Source organism: Polypterus senegalus, chromosome 2 (genome assembly GCF_016835505.1).
Source record: "Polypterus senegalus isolate Bchr_013 chromosome 2, ASM1683550v1, whole genome shotgun sequence".
NCBI lineage: Eukaryota > Metazoa > Chordata > Cladistia > Polypteriformes > Polypteridae > Polypterus > Polypterus senegalus.
This window is the reverse complement of record NC_053155.1, coordinates 78,106,340-78,120,961: the sequence shown is the minus strand read 5'-3', so window position 1 is coordinate 78,120,961 and position 14,622 is coordinate 78,106,340. Positions and strand designations below refer to the sequence as shown.

The following is a 14,622-nucleotide window of genomic DNA, read 5'->3' as shown; positions in this document are numbered from 1 at the left end:
TTTTTGTGGTACTGATGCAATAATGTTTGATTATGATTGTGGCAGTCCAAGCTTAAAGAGTTATTTGTTCTGCATTTAGTCAGTAAATATACTTGCTATTTGTGCATTGTAAGATAAAAAGGTAGTCCATAATGATCATATTACTCTTTGAACACCCATACTAAAATCCCATTCATTTGTAGTAATGTGGGAGAAATTGGGTCAAAAAGTAAATTTACAATTTGTATTGTTTCTGCTGATTGCAGTAACATTGCTTGTTGAGATTTCCAAGGTTGGGATGTTTTGAAATTTTGCAAGTTTAAAGTATATTATCTGGAAATGACATCAGCCTGTCTTCAAATCTATGCAGGAAAAAGAATGCAAAAATGAATTGACTAACTGTTTGAAAAATTGTTAGTTGTGACTTTCTCTTCTTTACTTTAACCCAATGCATTAAATTTAGTCCATGTCCCAGAGCTTATGGATGCAGGAACGTTACACTGTTTAAGTCTTAACCACCTCACATTGTTGTTTGTGATTAAGTTTGATGTTATCTTCTAATGATCATCCTTCAGTAAGTTCACTTTGTCAAATAAACAATTGCCCTGAAGTGCTGTTTTCACATTTAATATGTCTTTTCTCTTTCTGCTGTAGCTTCAGCTGTCTATGATGTAACCCTTAACTTTAGAGACAAGAAGAATCCTTCCCTATTAGGAATTTTATATGGGAAGAAATATCAAGCAGATATGTGTGTCAGGTGAGAAAATGCATTTGTTTTCTATTTAATAATAACGCAATAAACCTAAGCTTCTTTTAACTAGTGGGGAGATATGAGCCCATTCAGTGTTAAAGTGCAAATTTTTTTAATGGAAACAATTCTTCTGCTCTTTAGAATTGTTACTGACTTTTGTTTCTAATTTCAGGAGTTTTAGTGTGCCACTGTTTATTTTTTTCTGTATCTGTTTTATTGTTAATTTACTATCAAACTAATTCTTAATTGGGCAACCAGGTCTAATAAATTTGTATGGTTACAGTTAGGAGTGCATGTCATACTGAAGCTCAGTTATTATGAAAACCTAAAGGTTGACATTACATCCTTGTGGTGTGAAAACAGCATCTTTGAATGCAGTATCTTTTGTGCCAAACAAAATACTAACATAAATCCTAACCATAGTTACTTAGGCTGTCTTTGATACAACAGGTACATATCTTTGATTAAGTAAATTGGACAAGAATAAGTAATTTTGCTTTTTATGCTTCTAGTACTTTTCTTAACTGTTTTCAAAGGCACAAATGCCCTTGTGAAACACCCCAATCCCAGTCCTTTCCCAACAATTATGGAAACATTTTTGTCCATGTCTAATATGCCCAGTAATATACAGAATTACTTTTTTTAATTTTGGTATATATTGTTATATTTCATAATTAAGGGCTTGAACTATTCATATACTGATGTTAGTTTTGTTTCTGTATCTCAATGCAGGAGGTTTCCTTTAGAAGACATTCCTGAAAATGAGACCGAATGTGCTGCCTGGCTTCATAGACTCTATCAAGAGAAGGTAGTGTGTGTGTGTGTGTGTGTTTGTGTGTGTTTCTTTTATTTAAAAAAATAAATTCCCCATGATGGAATTTTTTAAAATTTTTCTAGTAGCATCCACATTTTGGTTTCATTAACTCTAGTGGTTGTTTATACATCAGGCATTCCTCTTTATCTGCCAGCGAGCCATTTTCTCATTTTGACTATCTGCCATGGCGAGCTCACGTTTCCATTGCAGAACATGCAGTTGAAATATGGGCTTATCTGAAAATGAGCCACCCTTATTTCAGTTTCAAAGCAGCTGGTCAAAATTATAATTGAACTCTGTACATTGGGCAAAGGTTGCATTTTATTTTTTTTGAGGTCATATTGTAATTCTTGCTTTGGGAGTCAAATAGTAGAAGGAAGAACATTTAAAATACTATTATTGTAAAGGCAGTCATTCCCAAATAGAAGATGACAAAATATTGTTAAAGTAGGATTATTAATGCCATACATAGTACTTGGTTATTAAACAAAATTCTTTTGATAGTTTACTGGCAACCGTTATAAATCATGTCTGTAATTGTTGGCCCACATAGTTTATCAACACACGTAGTGAAATTGTGAAACCTTTTCCACAGGATACTCTACAGGAGCATTATGAAAAAGAAGGCACATTTCCTGGGCCACAATACAAACCACCTAGGAGACCATGGACTTTGCTAAATTTTTTTTTCTGGACAGTCGTTCTCCTCTCCCCTCTTTTTAATTTTGCTATTGGAGTATTTGTAAGTGGCTCACCTCTTCTTATTGTTGGATTTATGTCATTTATTGGAATAGGTAAGTGATCATTACATTTATTTGTTTGACTTTTTTGATTCTGTACTCTTACTCTGTTGTCATATCTGTATAAATGTACAAACAGTATTATTTGTTATGCAGTATAGTAATTGTTATGCTTTATGCATGAAAGGGGAGCATCTTTTTTTAAATGATGACAGCATTTATATTTATTTCCCTTGTGTGCTTGCAACCCACAGCTTGGAAATGAGTTGCGACTCAGTGGTTGAAAAACACTGACATAGTGTATCCATACTTATGTATGTTCACTTGAAGCTCTGCTTTACATATACATTCACATTTGCAAATTTTACCGGGGGACTAAACACGATTGACGAGAAACACGAAAAGAAATAACACACTTGAACGATGTAAACAAAGTAAAATAATAAATATCTAATACTTATACTCAAATTTCACTCAATTCTTACTGATTACCTGTTTCAATTCAAAAGAATGCACTCTCCTGTAAAGGTGTTGTCATTTCTACATGATGTAACTGAAATAAGCAAATACTCCTAAAGTCTGCAATGTTTACTTTAGTCACATCTGAATTGTTTGATTGTTAGTTTTAAACTGTGAAGCAGAGGGGTAAATCAAAGGAAAACATCTTTGTCCCAAACATCAGTGCTTTACTACAACATTATACCTACATTGCCCTTCATGAAGTCTCAGGTTTCTTTAAACTTAAAACTTCCGTTAACTTTTGCAGAGAGAGGGTATATTAGTAAGTAATAATGGATCTTCCCTTCTGACTCTCTTATTTTTAAACAAAAGAAAGCTGTACCTACCAAAAAGTGTAATTCTCACTCTTTGTGGACAAGGGAAACTTAAAAATCTGCTAAGGAGGGGATTCTCTAAAGAAGCAAATGATGGTCAAACATGTTTATTATGCTTATCATTCTGCGCAAAACATATATATATAAGAATCACCCCTTCAAAAATATTCACATTTTGTTGCTTTGCAACTTGAAATAAAGATAGACAAAAAATATTTTCCAGCTGTATTTACTTAATGCATCTTATTACAGCCAAGTGAAAGATATAATAGCAATAGTTCAGAAAAAATAAAAATCACTGAGATGGTTAAAGAATCACACCCCCCGCCCCCAATAAAATACTTGTATACTCAATCAGGTGTAACTAATCATCTTCTCCATTGCACACCAAGCTAATTGGCTTCCAGCTGTGATCAGATGTAATAATTCTGATTCGTTCAGCATAAAAACAGCTATTGCTGGAGCTTTCCAGTTCTTGGAAGTGCAACTGAAAGCAAACAATCAACTATTGGTGGCAAGGCACTGTCAAAAGATTGCAGAGATAAAGTTGTGGACAGGCACAAATCAGGTGATGGGCACAAAAACATTTCGAAAGCTTTATCAATCCCTAGGAACAAAGTAAGGTCCATAAGTGGAAAGTGTTTGGTATTACTAGGAACCTTCCCGCAACTTGCCATCCCTCCAAACTAGATGGAAGAGGAGGAGGAAACTGGTCAAAGAGGCTACCTCTATGGCAACTTTGAAGCAATTATAGGAATTTCTGGCAAAGAGTGGTCATTGTGTGCATGTGACATCAATATCAGAAATGCTCCACAAATGTGGCTTATATGGAAGGGTTGCAACAAAAAAGCCACTCCTCAAGAAAGGCCTCATTAGGTCTCGATTGAGCTTTGCCAAAATGCACCTTGAAGATTCTGAGGCCAAATGAAGAAAGTTGGTCAGACGAGACCAAAAACGACCTATTTGGCCTCATCGCATCCACAGAACACCATACCTACAGTACAGCATAGGAGGTGATGGCATCCCGTTGTGGGGATGTTGCTCTGCAATAGGGACTAGGGCACTTGTCAAGATAGAAAGAAAAATGGATGGGGCAAAATACTGTTAAATTCTTGAGGAAAATCTGCTACCCTTTGACAGAAAGTTGTCAATGGTTGAAATAAGTTCACCTTCCAACATGACAACGACCCAAAGCACATAGCAAAGTGGACCACACAGTGGCTGAAGGAGAAAAAGGTGAATGTCTTTGCGTGGCCTAGTCAGAGCCCAGACTTAAATTGAACTGAAAATCTGTGGAATTGTTTGAAGATTTCTGTCCACCAATGGTCACCTGTCTGAGCGTGAACAGTTCTGCAAAGAAGAGTGGACACATATTGGTAGTCTAGATGTGCACAAAGATGGAAGAGAAGTACTGTATCCCAACAGACTTATGGCTTTAAACAAAGCAAAAGGGGACTCCACAAAGTACTGATACTGGGGGGGGGGTCATACTTTAACCATCTCAGAGATTCTGTTTTTTTTATATATATATTTTTTCTGAACTGTTGGTATAACTTTTACTTGCCTGTTATAAGTTGCATTGAGTATATACAGCTGGCAAAATATTTTTGTGCATGTCTTCATTAAGGCTGCAATGCAACAAAATGTCAATATTTGGAAGGGGTTGATTCTTTTCTATAACCACTGTAGAGGTCTCTAAAGGTTTGGAAACCAAATAACTTCCATGACTTAAATACTGCTCAGACTAAAGAATGCTGTAATATTTTATGTGGTTGTTATGCACTAGGGTATCGAAGAATAACCTCTCTACCTTTTAGTGTTTCTTCAAGCAGTTCCAAATTTTGAGTGACTTTGCTAGTAAAGATTGGTAGTATGTTGGTGATATCTGTTGATGGGTGGAGTACAAAACAAAGCATAGAAAACAGCCTAAAAACAATTTTCTTCCCCAAACTAACCAAGCAGGTACAATTTTGTTACTTTCTAATCCTTTCATACTCAAACATACAAACATTTGCAACTCAGCAATAAAAGTGGGTGTTGGGTATTTTTATGCTACCTTCTGCTTTAGAGCTGTGCTGACTTAACTTTTTATATTTTAGATTAACAAAATTAATCAGACCCTTTCAAGATTTTACTCCTGTATGTTCTTTTGCATTCTCTGTTCCACTCCATGGTTGGACCCTATTTAAGTTTTAAAAATATCTTAAAGTTTTTTTTTTTTTTTTTATTGTCGGGTAAATTATATTTTCTGGTGTGACCTTCAGCTATGACATTCACTATGGCTGGAAAGAGGAGGACATACCTTATAACTGCAGCATGCACTTGCTGCTTAACAGATATATAGACAGCCCTCTTCTCAGTAGCTGCTACCAAAAAGTCTAGAAAAATACATAGATTTGATTTTTGGGAATTTCTCCCTTTTTTATGGTGTAGAGTAAAACCTTTTCTTTTTTCAGAAGTTTATCAAATTTGACAATGAAATCCTTCTGAGAATGTTTACGGAAATCAGCAAAAGTGCCTAATGCCGTACTGTTCTTTTTTTTTTTTTTTTTTATTTATTTTTTTTTTACAGAAAAGAGTTGATGATGATGAATTATGGGACAAATAGTTATAAAGTATCAACCACAATTTTGTACAGACTGTTCCTCTTTTGCTTAAACATCTTACAGTTTTTGATAATCCTCATAGAGTTGAACAAGGCAAAATGATAGTATGAAAATTTGCTGCTAATTGTGAAACATGCCGTCTCTTCCAAACAATTATTTGGGGTGTTGCTTTCCCCTCATAGAGGCTATGATCTCTGAAACATTATGGCTGTGACACATGCTAAGGATGTTAAACAGCCAGCCTAACTGCTTATTTATGTTTGATGGAGTTTATTGTGTGCACCACTTGTTGTGTTTGGTAACACAAATTAGTTAAAGCAGAAAATAATTGCAAATAGTGGCAAAGTACTGTACTGGTTTATGCTTCCACAATTGTGGTGGCTGCCACTTATTCATCTGGGTCAAAACTAGTTTACATCATTCATGAATAAAAAATGGAAGACACTAGTTGAAATCATTGAAATTCAGTTGAAAAGAAATATTTGAGGTTTTTATGCATATGTTCTTATATGTGGAACTAACATAATTTGAGACCACCATAACCCATGATCTGCCTGGTTAATGTAGCAAAAATAAGAAATTATCAGAAAACTGCAAATTGTTAGCTGCTGTTTTTAATTGTTCAGATACTGCATTTTACCAAGCTAAATCCATGGTTTTCTGAATATTTATTTTCACTCATATTATTCTAATGAGGTTTCATGTGAATAGTAAGCTAAGCTGGACAAACCATTCCACTGTATCCTTAGCAAATTCTTCCAGCACCTCCAGAGGAAATACCAGACTGCCCAAGCCCTTCGAGTTAAAACCCTTCAAGTTTGTCCTGGATTTTCTCCTATAGGTCCTTGCCTTTGATACCTCCATAGGAAGGAACCCAGGGTGCATTCTCAATATATTCCCAAACCTATCAACTGGGTCCCCTCAATCCAGAGTAGCAGTAATTAATCCGATTGATCACTTAATTACTCACTCATAAACAAAACACTGAGGACCTTGGATTTTTTTACAAACCGGATTCCAAAAAAGTTGGGACACTATACAAATCGTGAATAAAAACTGAATGCAATGATGTGGAGGTGCCAACTTCTAATATTTTATTCAGAATAGAACATAAATCACGGAACAAAAGTTTAAACTGAGAAAATGTATCATTTTAAGGGAAAAATATATGTTGATTCAGAATTTCATGGTGTCAACAAATCCCAAAAAAGTTGGGACAAGGCCATTTTCACCACTGTGTGGCATCTCCCCTTCTTCTTACAACACTCAACAGACGTCTGGGGACTGAGGAGACCAGTTTCTCAAGTTTAGAAATAGGAATGCTCTCCCATTCTTGTCTAATACAGGCCTCTAACTGTTCAATCGTCTTGGGCCTTCTTTGTCGCACCTTCCTCTTTATGATGCGCCAAATGTTCTCTATAGGTGAAAGATCTGGACTGCAGACTGGCCATTTCAGTACCCGGATCCTTCTCCTACGCAGCCATGATGTTGTGATTGATGCAAAATGTGGTCTGGCATTATCTTGTTGAAAAATGCAGGGTCTTCCTTGAAAGAGATGACGTCTGGATGGGAGCATATGTTGTTCTAGAACCTGAATATATTTTTCTGCATTGATGTTGCCTTTCCAGACATGCAAGCTGCCCATGCCACACGCACTCATGCAACCCCATACCATCAGAGATGCAGGCTTCTGAACTGAGCGTTGATAACAACTTGGGTTGTCCTTGTCCTCTTTGGTCTGGATGACATGGCGTCCCAGATTTCCAAAAGAACTTCGAATCGTGACTCGTCTGACCACAGAACAGTCTTCCATTTTGCTACACTCCATTTTAAATGATCCCTGGCCCAGTGACAACGCCTGAGCTTGTGGATCTTGCTTAGAAATGGCTTCTTCTTTGCACTGTAGAGTTTCAGCTGGCAACGGCGGATGGCACGGTGGATTGTGTTCACTGACAATGGTTTCTGGAAGTATTCCTGAGCCCATTCTGTGATTTCCTTTACAGTAGCATTCCTGTTTGTGGTGCAGTGTCGTTTAAGGGCCCAGATATCATGGGCATCCAGTATGGTTTTACGGCCTTGACCCTTATGCACAGAGATTGTTCCAGATTCTCTGAATCTTCAGATGATGTTATGCACAGTTGATGATGATAGATGCAAAGTCTTTGCAATTTTTCGTTGGGTAACACCTTTCTGATATTGCTCCACTATCTTTCTGCGCAACATTGTGGGAATTGGTGGTCCTCTACCCATCTTGGCTTCTGAGAGACACTGCCACTCTGAGAAGCTCTTTTTATACCCAATCATGTTGCCAATTGACCTAATTAGTGTTTATTGGTCTTCCAGCTCTTCGTTATGCTCAAATTTACATTTTCCAGCCTCTTATTGCTACTTGTCCCAACTTTTTTGGGATTTGTTGACACCGTGAAATTTTGAATCAACATATTTTTCCTTTAAAATGATACATTTACTCGGATTAAACGTTTGATCTATGATCTACGTTCTATTACAAATAAAATATTGACATTTGCCATCTCCACATCATTGCATTCAGTTTTTATTCACAATTTGTTTAGTGTCGCAACTTTTTTGGAATCCGGTTTGTACTTAGAGCAGCTGCTCACCCCACCCCAAAAAGAAAAAGCAAGTTTTTTTTCTGGAAGAGGACCAAAATCTTAGTTCTCATCTCAAACTCCTCATACACAACTTGTGAGCCATTCCAGTCTAAAGGCCAAGTGGGGAAAAGCATGTTATACCACTCAGCTGGGTTCACTAACTGGATAATATCCAAGCTTCAGTGTATCTCAACATGTTTTTCATGAAATGCACAAGCTTGTGCCACTGCCAGGAAAAGCACCATATCGGCTGACAGGAAATGCACAGGCAAGGCCACATAAGCAACAACAACATTTATTTTTATAGCACATTTTTCACACAAGGAATGTAGCTCAGAGTGCTTTACAAGATGTCAAAGAGAAAGTTACAAGAAAAGAAAGATTAGATAAAAATAATAAGTGACAAAGAAAAAATAAATATAAGCAGATCAATCTATACAAGCTTATAAAGCATATATATATATATATATATATATATATATATTTAATAACACTTATATATATGTAAGAACACTACTTTTCAAATAGTTATATTGTCTCTACAGATGATTATGATTAAAGGTCAGATAGGTGGGCAGACAGAAAAAAGCGTAAAAAAATAAATAAATAAAAATAAAAAAGCCTACAGTTAAGCTTGAGAAAAAAAACGGATAAATGATCACGCTGCATGTCTACCATAAAACAGCCTCTGTGACAGAATGTTACCGTGATCTCGACAGAGTGACCCAGTGGTGCTGTGTTTCGTGAGAGGTACATACGCCACCTGATCTGAAGCGCAACATACCTGACAGGTTAAGAAACATGGTGACAGCTGCTGATGTCAACCTGTGTTGCACAGGTCATTTGATCGTATTTGTTGAACATGTAAGTCAGACACTCTTAAACCAAGTCGTGGATGCGTCTAGTTCAGAAAAGAGTGCCAGCACCCTTGACAGAGTGACTGGAGTTGTTATGTCTTGTGACAGTCATATTTCCAGCTACTGCTTGTGAGGTGCATCATGTGGGCCAATCATATCAACAAAAAGAACAGCAGTGCCATCTGCTGACCATCAACTATGAGGTAAAAACTTTATCACAAAAGAAAGTGATATACACTAGCATGCCACAAAGATAATGAAGACCTGTGAACACTGCTCCCCATCAAGCAAACACAAGAATTGCTTTGGTGATGAACAGTGAGAAACCATGAGACGATGAGACACTGCTGAGCATGCCAAAGTGAGAGGTAGGCCTGAATATGGAGACAATACACAGCATTTTTACACCTCGCCCCATCGGCATGCCAGACCCCTTGAGATACAGACTATGATCCCAGCAACCATGAAGAAACGTCTGCCAAGAAATGAGCAGATCTTAATGTACTCAAGACACCTGCATACATATTAATGTTGCTTTTATGGGACATGGCTCACAATGGTCAGAGATAAACTCTGTACTGCTGACTTTAGCTCACACTGCAAAGTGCTTGCTTCTGAGCAAAAAACTGCAGGTTTGCAACCCGCTGCCAGCTGTTCACCACAGAGCAGACATTTGTACTGAAACAAATTGGAGACTCTGGTGGGATTTGCACTGTGGACAGGTGGAGTGTAGTGGCGGTGCTATGCAAAGAAGGTGGAGGCTGACATCACTAGGGAAGTGCACAGTTCACAGTGGCCAGAGACAGTCTCTTTGCATTCATGGGAGCCTGTGTTGATCATCCATCTCTGACTACATTTTTAATTGCCGTTCACTTGAGTGGCGGTTCATATGCTCCACTAGTCAAGAATAATAACAGTACACTGATAATAAATTTCCAAAATGACACAGATGCACACAAGGCTTGATGGCTCGTTTATTGTGATGTTTTCAGCAGTCCCCACAATATCACATTTATTTTGCCTACAAAATGTTCAGAAAGCAAACAGGTAAATTCTGGCTTTACAGCACCAACCACTGTATCTACAAGATTCCTTATAGCAGCCCTCTGTTTCATTATACTAGTGCAGGATGCACACATTTTACACTTTTCTTTGGTGTTTCAAACCATTAAAATATTATCAGGTGGAGTTAGCTTTAGTTGGAAAACATATAGCCACTAATACTGCATATACTATGCATTTGCAACACATATTTGTTTTTATCCTTTTGAATGCATATTTCATTCATTTGAAATACACAGAAATAGATGTCTTGTGCAAATTGTAAGCCTTCAATGCTTATCCAATCTAATTTTAGATTCTAAAGTAGATTGCTTACTCTTAAGTGGATGAGAGGCTTCACTTCAGTTGCTGCTTTAAAACAACAAAGCAAGTGTTTGTCAGGTCACTTCATAAAACAATACACATGTATAAGAAAGAATTTAATGGTGTTTTAATCCCACTTATTCCCTAAATACACTAAGGCCCAAAATCTTTTAATTTAGGCATTATGGTCTGTATATTGCATTCATAATGGATCTTTTTTCTAGCAATGGTGTGATTTTTCTTCCATTGCTAGAGGACTGTTGAGAGATTGGAAAAAAATATGTAGATTTTATTATTATAAGGTAAAATGGATAAAGGTTATTGCAACACTGAAAAGGAAAGGAGGTTAAGGAACAACACTGTAGCTGTATAGCCTATTATCACCAACCAGTTTCATTCAAAACATTTTTCTGAAAGTTATACTATCTACCATAGTTGGAGCAAGCTTTTACCAGAGTAAGCATGAAATGATGCCAGACCAAAACCATTTGGAAACATAAAAAATTCAAAAGAAGCAATTTTATACAGCTTTCATGTGAAACTTTTTAAAAACTGAAGTGATAGATCACTTACATTATAGAAATTAAAGTTAGTGTTTCAAGTATAAAAGAGCATGAAATTTTATGAATTGTGTTTACCACAGATGCATGCACAAAACATAAATGCACACATCCTTTTTACATCGAATGACAAATGCTGGATGTGTCTTGTCATCAATAGTGTGGTCTGACCAGTGAGAAAGCATTTTACCTAGTAAATGGTGGGGAGGGTTGTACAGTAGTGAAGACCGAAATGGCAGGCAGCCCGTACCTACAACCATGTACAATTAGAAATATCTAAGTGAGATTTCTAAACTGGGTATGGTGTGGACTGTATTTACCTACTCAGGAAGATTTCAAAACACCAACAGAGTCTGCTTTTGCTGCCACAAGTATCTTGCGTCTGCAGCTAAATATTACTTGAGTGAGATCATGACTGCAGCCAGTGCCTCACTTGAAATTCAAGACCCGCAGTTCCAGTGTGGAGTTGCACATAAAAAGTTTCAGCTGTAGACAACTTTATTAAAAAAAATAGTCATGTTACCTTTTGAAGAGAGGTAATAGAATAAATTGAAAAATAACTTTTACCTTCAGCACCTTACCATTCTTCACTGATGCTCTTTATTTCTCAAGTGCTTTCACATAAACCCTGATTCTCACTCTGTCATTTCAAGGCACTTTGCCCACCTCCTGTCCACTTTCATACTTAATGTCTTTGAAGGCGACCCTCAGTGTGCCTCTTAAACCTTTTCTCCTCCTCGTGTATGTCAGTCTTTCCTCTGGGAAGTCCTCTTTCGGTCACGTCACCAAAACCAAACTGCAAAAATTGGATTGCTCTAAAGCACCCAAGCACAAATTCACACACACTCACACACACATTAGCATTTAATTATATAGTAGATGTTATTGCCATCACAAAAAAGACGATTTGAGTAAAAATGTAAGATTTTGAAATATAAGAATTCTACCTGTTCAGAATAATTTGAATTAATCATATTTTATGTATAAAGAATAATTATGATTTGGGAGAAATATAAAATTAACAATATTTAAAAAATGGCCATGTAACACTGTATGTGTTACTATAAAAACAAACACATACAGAAGAATAGTTTGACACAGCTGATGAATTTCACATAGCCAAAATGCATTTCTTATAATCCTTTCTTTTCAGTGTGGGAATAATCTTGACTTTTTTCATTTGTAGATGCACACTTATACAGCGCTTCATTAATGTTTTCTATTATTCTATTATTTACATTATGTTAATGCCATTTTCTTAACTTATCTTTCATAGCTTAAACTAGATGTAGCATTTTAGTTTGTGAAGCTAAATTTGTAGTAATCATGCTGTGGTACTTGCATGAGCCTGAGAAGTAGTGTGTTTCCACTTTTATTATATATCCTGCATATACTGTAAGTATGCTTAGTAAAGTGTATATATTATGGTATGTTTTGTTTACATGCAGGTACCTGTATAATGTATGATTTCTTGAGTTTGCTTTCACATTTATTTGTGTCATATATATTTGTTTCACATATTATTTGTATATCATATTTCAAACACATAAGGGGTAAGGATTTTTTTTAAATAGAAAATGTGAGTTAATATTTATTGTAAGCACATTTATCAAAACTGTACAGCTGTGAGTCAGTGTGGAAAGGCCTGTACAGGGCAGTGCTCCAAATCAATGAATGCTTTTACACTTGCATTATTAAAAATTGCAGTTCCTTCAGGACCCAACATCATGCTGTACAGTTTAGAGTGAGGGTGTACAAATGATAATGTGCACCCACAGAGACGACACCATGTTAGAAAGCATGTAAATACAATATTTGTCGTTTAAAATGTAAAAATATAGTTCAATGACATACTGTATCAAAAAGATCTTGTGTATTATAGGTAAATGGAATATAAGTGTGCTACAGTTACTTTTAGTTTTATAGTTTTTAAATATTTGGCTTTCATAATTATTGTAATTACTATTATTTAGTAAACTTTCATTCAAGGTAGTCTACAAAAATGAAGATACATACAGTAGATCTGACTTCCTGGCAAGATGTTGGAAAGTTAACAGTCAGCTGGTTGGGTCACCTCACTGATTATGAGAGATTTAGTTCTGCCATTAGCTCTAGGACTAGATGGCAAAGAATCTTCATTTAAGATTAACATTTCTTGATTTTGCAATAATTATTATTAATGCCACCCAAGTTGATTTCACTATTAGATACTCAACTTCTCCGCAAAATGTCATAGTGTTGTAATGTTGCCAGGAGCTCTTTACTCTTTAAATTCTAAGAAATATGACATAGATGGTAATAGAAGGTTTATAAGTAACTATCACATGGTGTTATCAAACAGCAGATTTTTCTTATCAATTAAGGTCTTATAGATACTACAGACATTGTAAAATCACCTAGCCGGTAGGACATTTTAAGGTTTTATAAACGTGTTTAATTGAAAAAAGTTTGCACTCAAATAGTTACAATTCTCATTAAATTGTATTATTTTGTGTGCATATGCTGTGCCATGAAGCTGATCATTTTCCCCTCATTCTTTCAGCATGCTTTGCTGTACGACGGCTTATAGGAGTGACTGAGATTGAAAAAGGTTCAAGTTATGGGAATCAAGAGTTCAAGAAAAACAAGTAATCCCTCCCTAAAACTTTTCTCTGAATTCTACAAGGAAAAGAAGAATTAACTAAAATATCTCAAAATCAGCATATTTAAATGTGACGTAATCAGGCTGGAACAGCTACTATTCAGTTTTTTCTCCATAAAACAATGCAAGTTTATTAATTGTGTGAAGAGGTACTTTTGATCTATTTTTATTAACCCTAATAATTAAGGCCTTTGGTGAAAAAAGCTGCTCTATTTGAATTAATCCAAATATTATCTTCACTTGATTCTTCGTTTCATAAGATCATTTTGTTCTCCGTCCAAAATGAATTTTTCCAGCCTTGAGATGCAGTGGTGTCTGGTTATATTTATTCCAGTCAAACTATGAATCAGAAATCACTTCACAGATTTAACTGAATTCTTTGCAGGATTTTATCCTTTTTGCTTCATGCCTGTGAATAAAAGTACTGTATTATGTATAGTGTGTATAGTTTTTGGTTTATGAAATTCTTAGAGGTTGACATTTTGTTCAGGACTTTTATTGTATTTTTCTAGTTTATTCTTCATGGCATTCATTTTTATCATGTTTTAATGAAAGTAGGCTAGGTTACAAATATTTTATTTGCCGTTTCAGAAAAAAACAGTATGCTATTTACATCTGTTTCTGCTAGTAATAATCCAGAAAAACCTGGAATAAAACCAGACACTTGAGCTCAAGACTGAAGGGGTATCCTGGTTGCACAAATGACATACCATTGGGTTAATGAGTGTTGAGGTTAGTATAGGTTCAAGTGTAACAAGCAGAGTAAACAATATCAGCTGTTGGATAATTAATAAAACCTACACTCTGGGTTAGGGACTCATTACCACTATGTGGGTTTACAGAACAAGCAAGCACATCTTTTCA

At 35.9% G+C, this 14,622-nt stretch overlaps 1 protein-coding gene across 2 annotated transcripts in view; it reads left to right on the top strand.

The window, feature by feature from the left end:
* agpat3 (1-acylglycerol-3-phosphate O-acyltransferase 3) overlaps positions 1 to 14,192 on the top strand; it is an 83,403-nt gene extending 69,211 nt beyond the window's left edge. For both annotated transcript variants that reach the window (XM_039744032.1, XM_039744033.1), the window contains exons 6-9: positions 634 to 736; positions 1,463 to 1,538; positions 2,140 to 2,338; positions 13,660 to 14,192. In XM_039744032.1, coding sequence (XP_039599966.1) covers positions 634 to 736; positions 1,463 to 1,538; positions 2,140 to 2,338; positions 13,660 to 13,748 — 467 coding nt within the window. In that variant the 3' untranslated portion in view covers positions 13,749 to 14,192. The remainder of the gene's footprint in view (positions 1 to 633; positions 737 to 1,462; positions 1,539 to 2,139; positions 2,339 to 13,659) is intronic.
* The last annotated feature ends 430 nt before the right edge of the window (positions 14,193 to 14,622 follow it).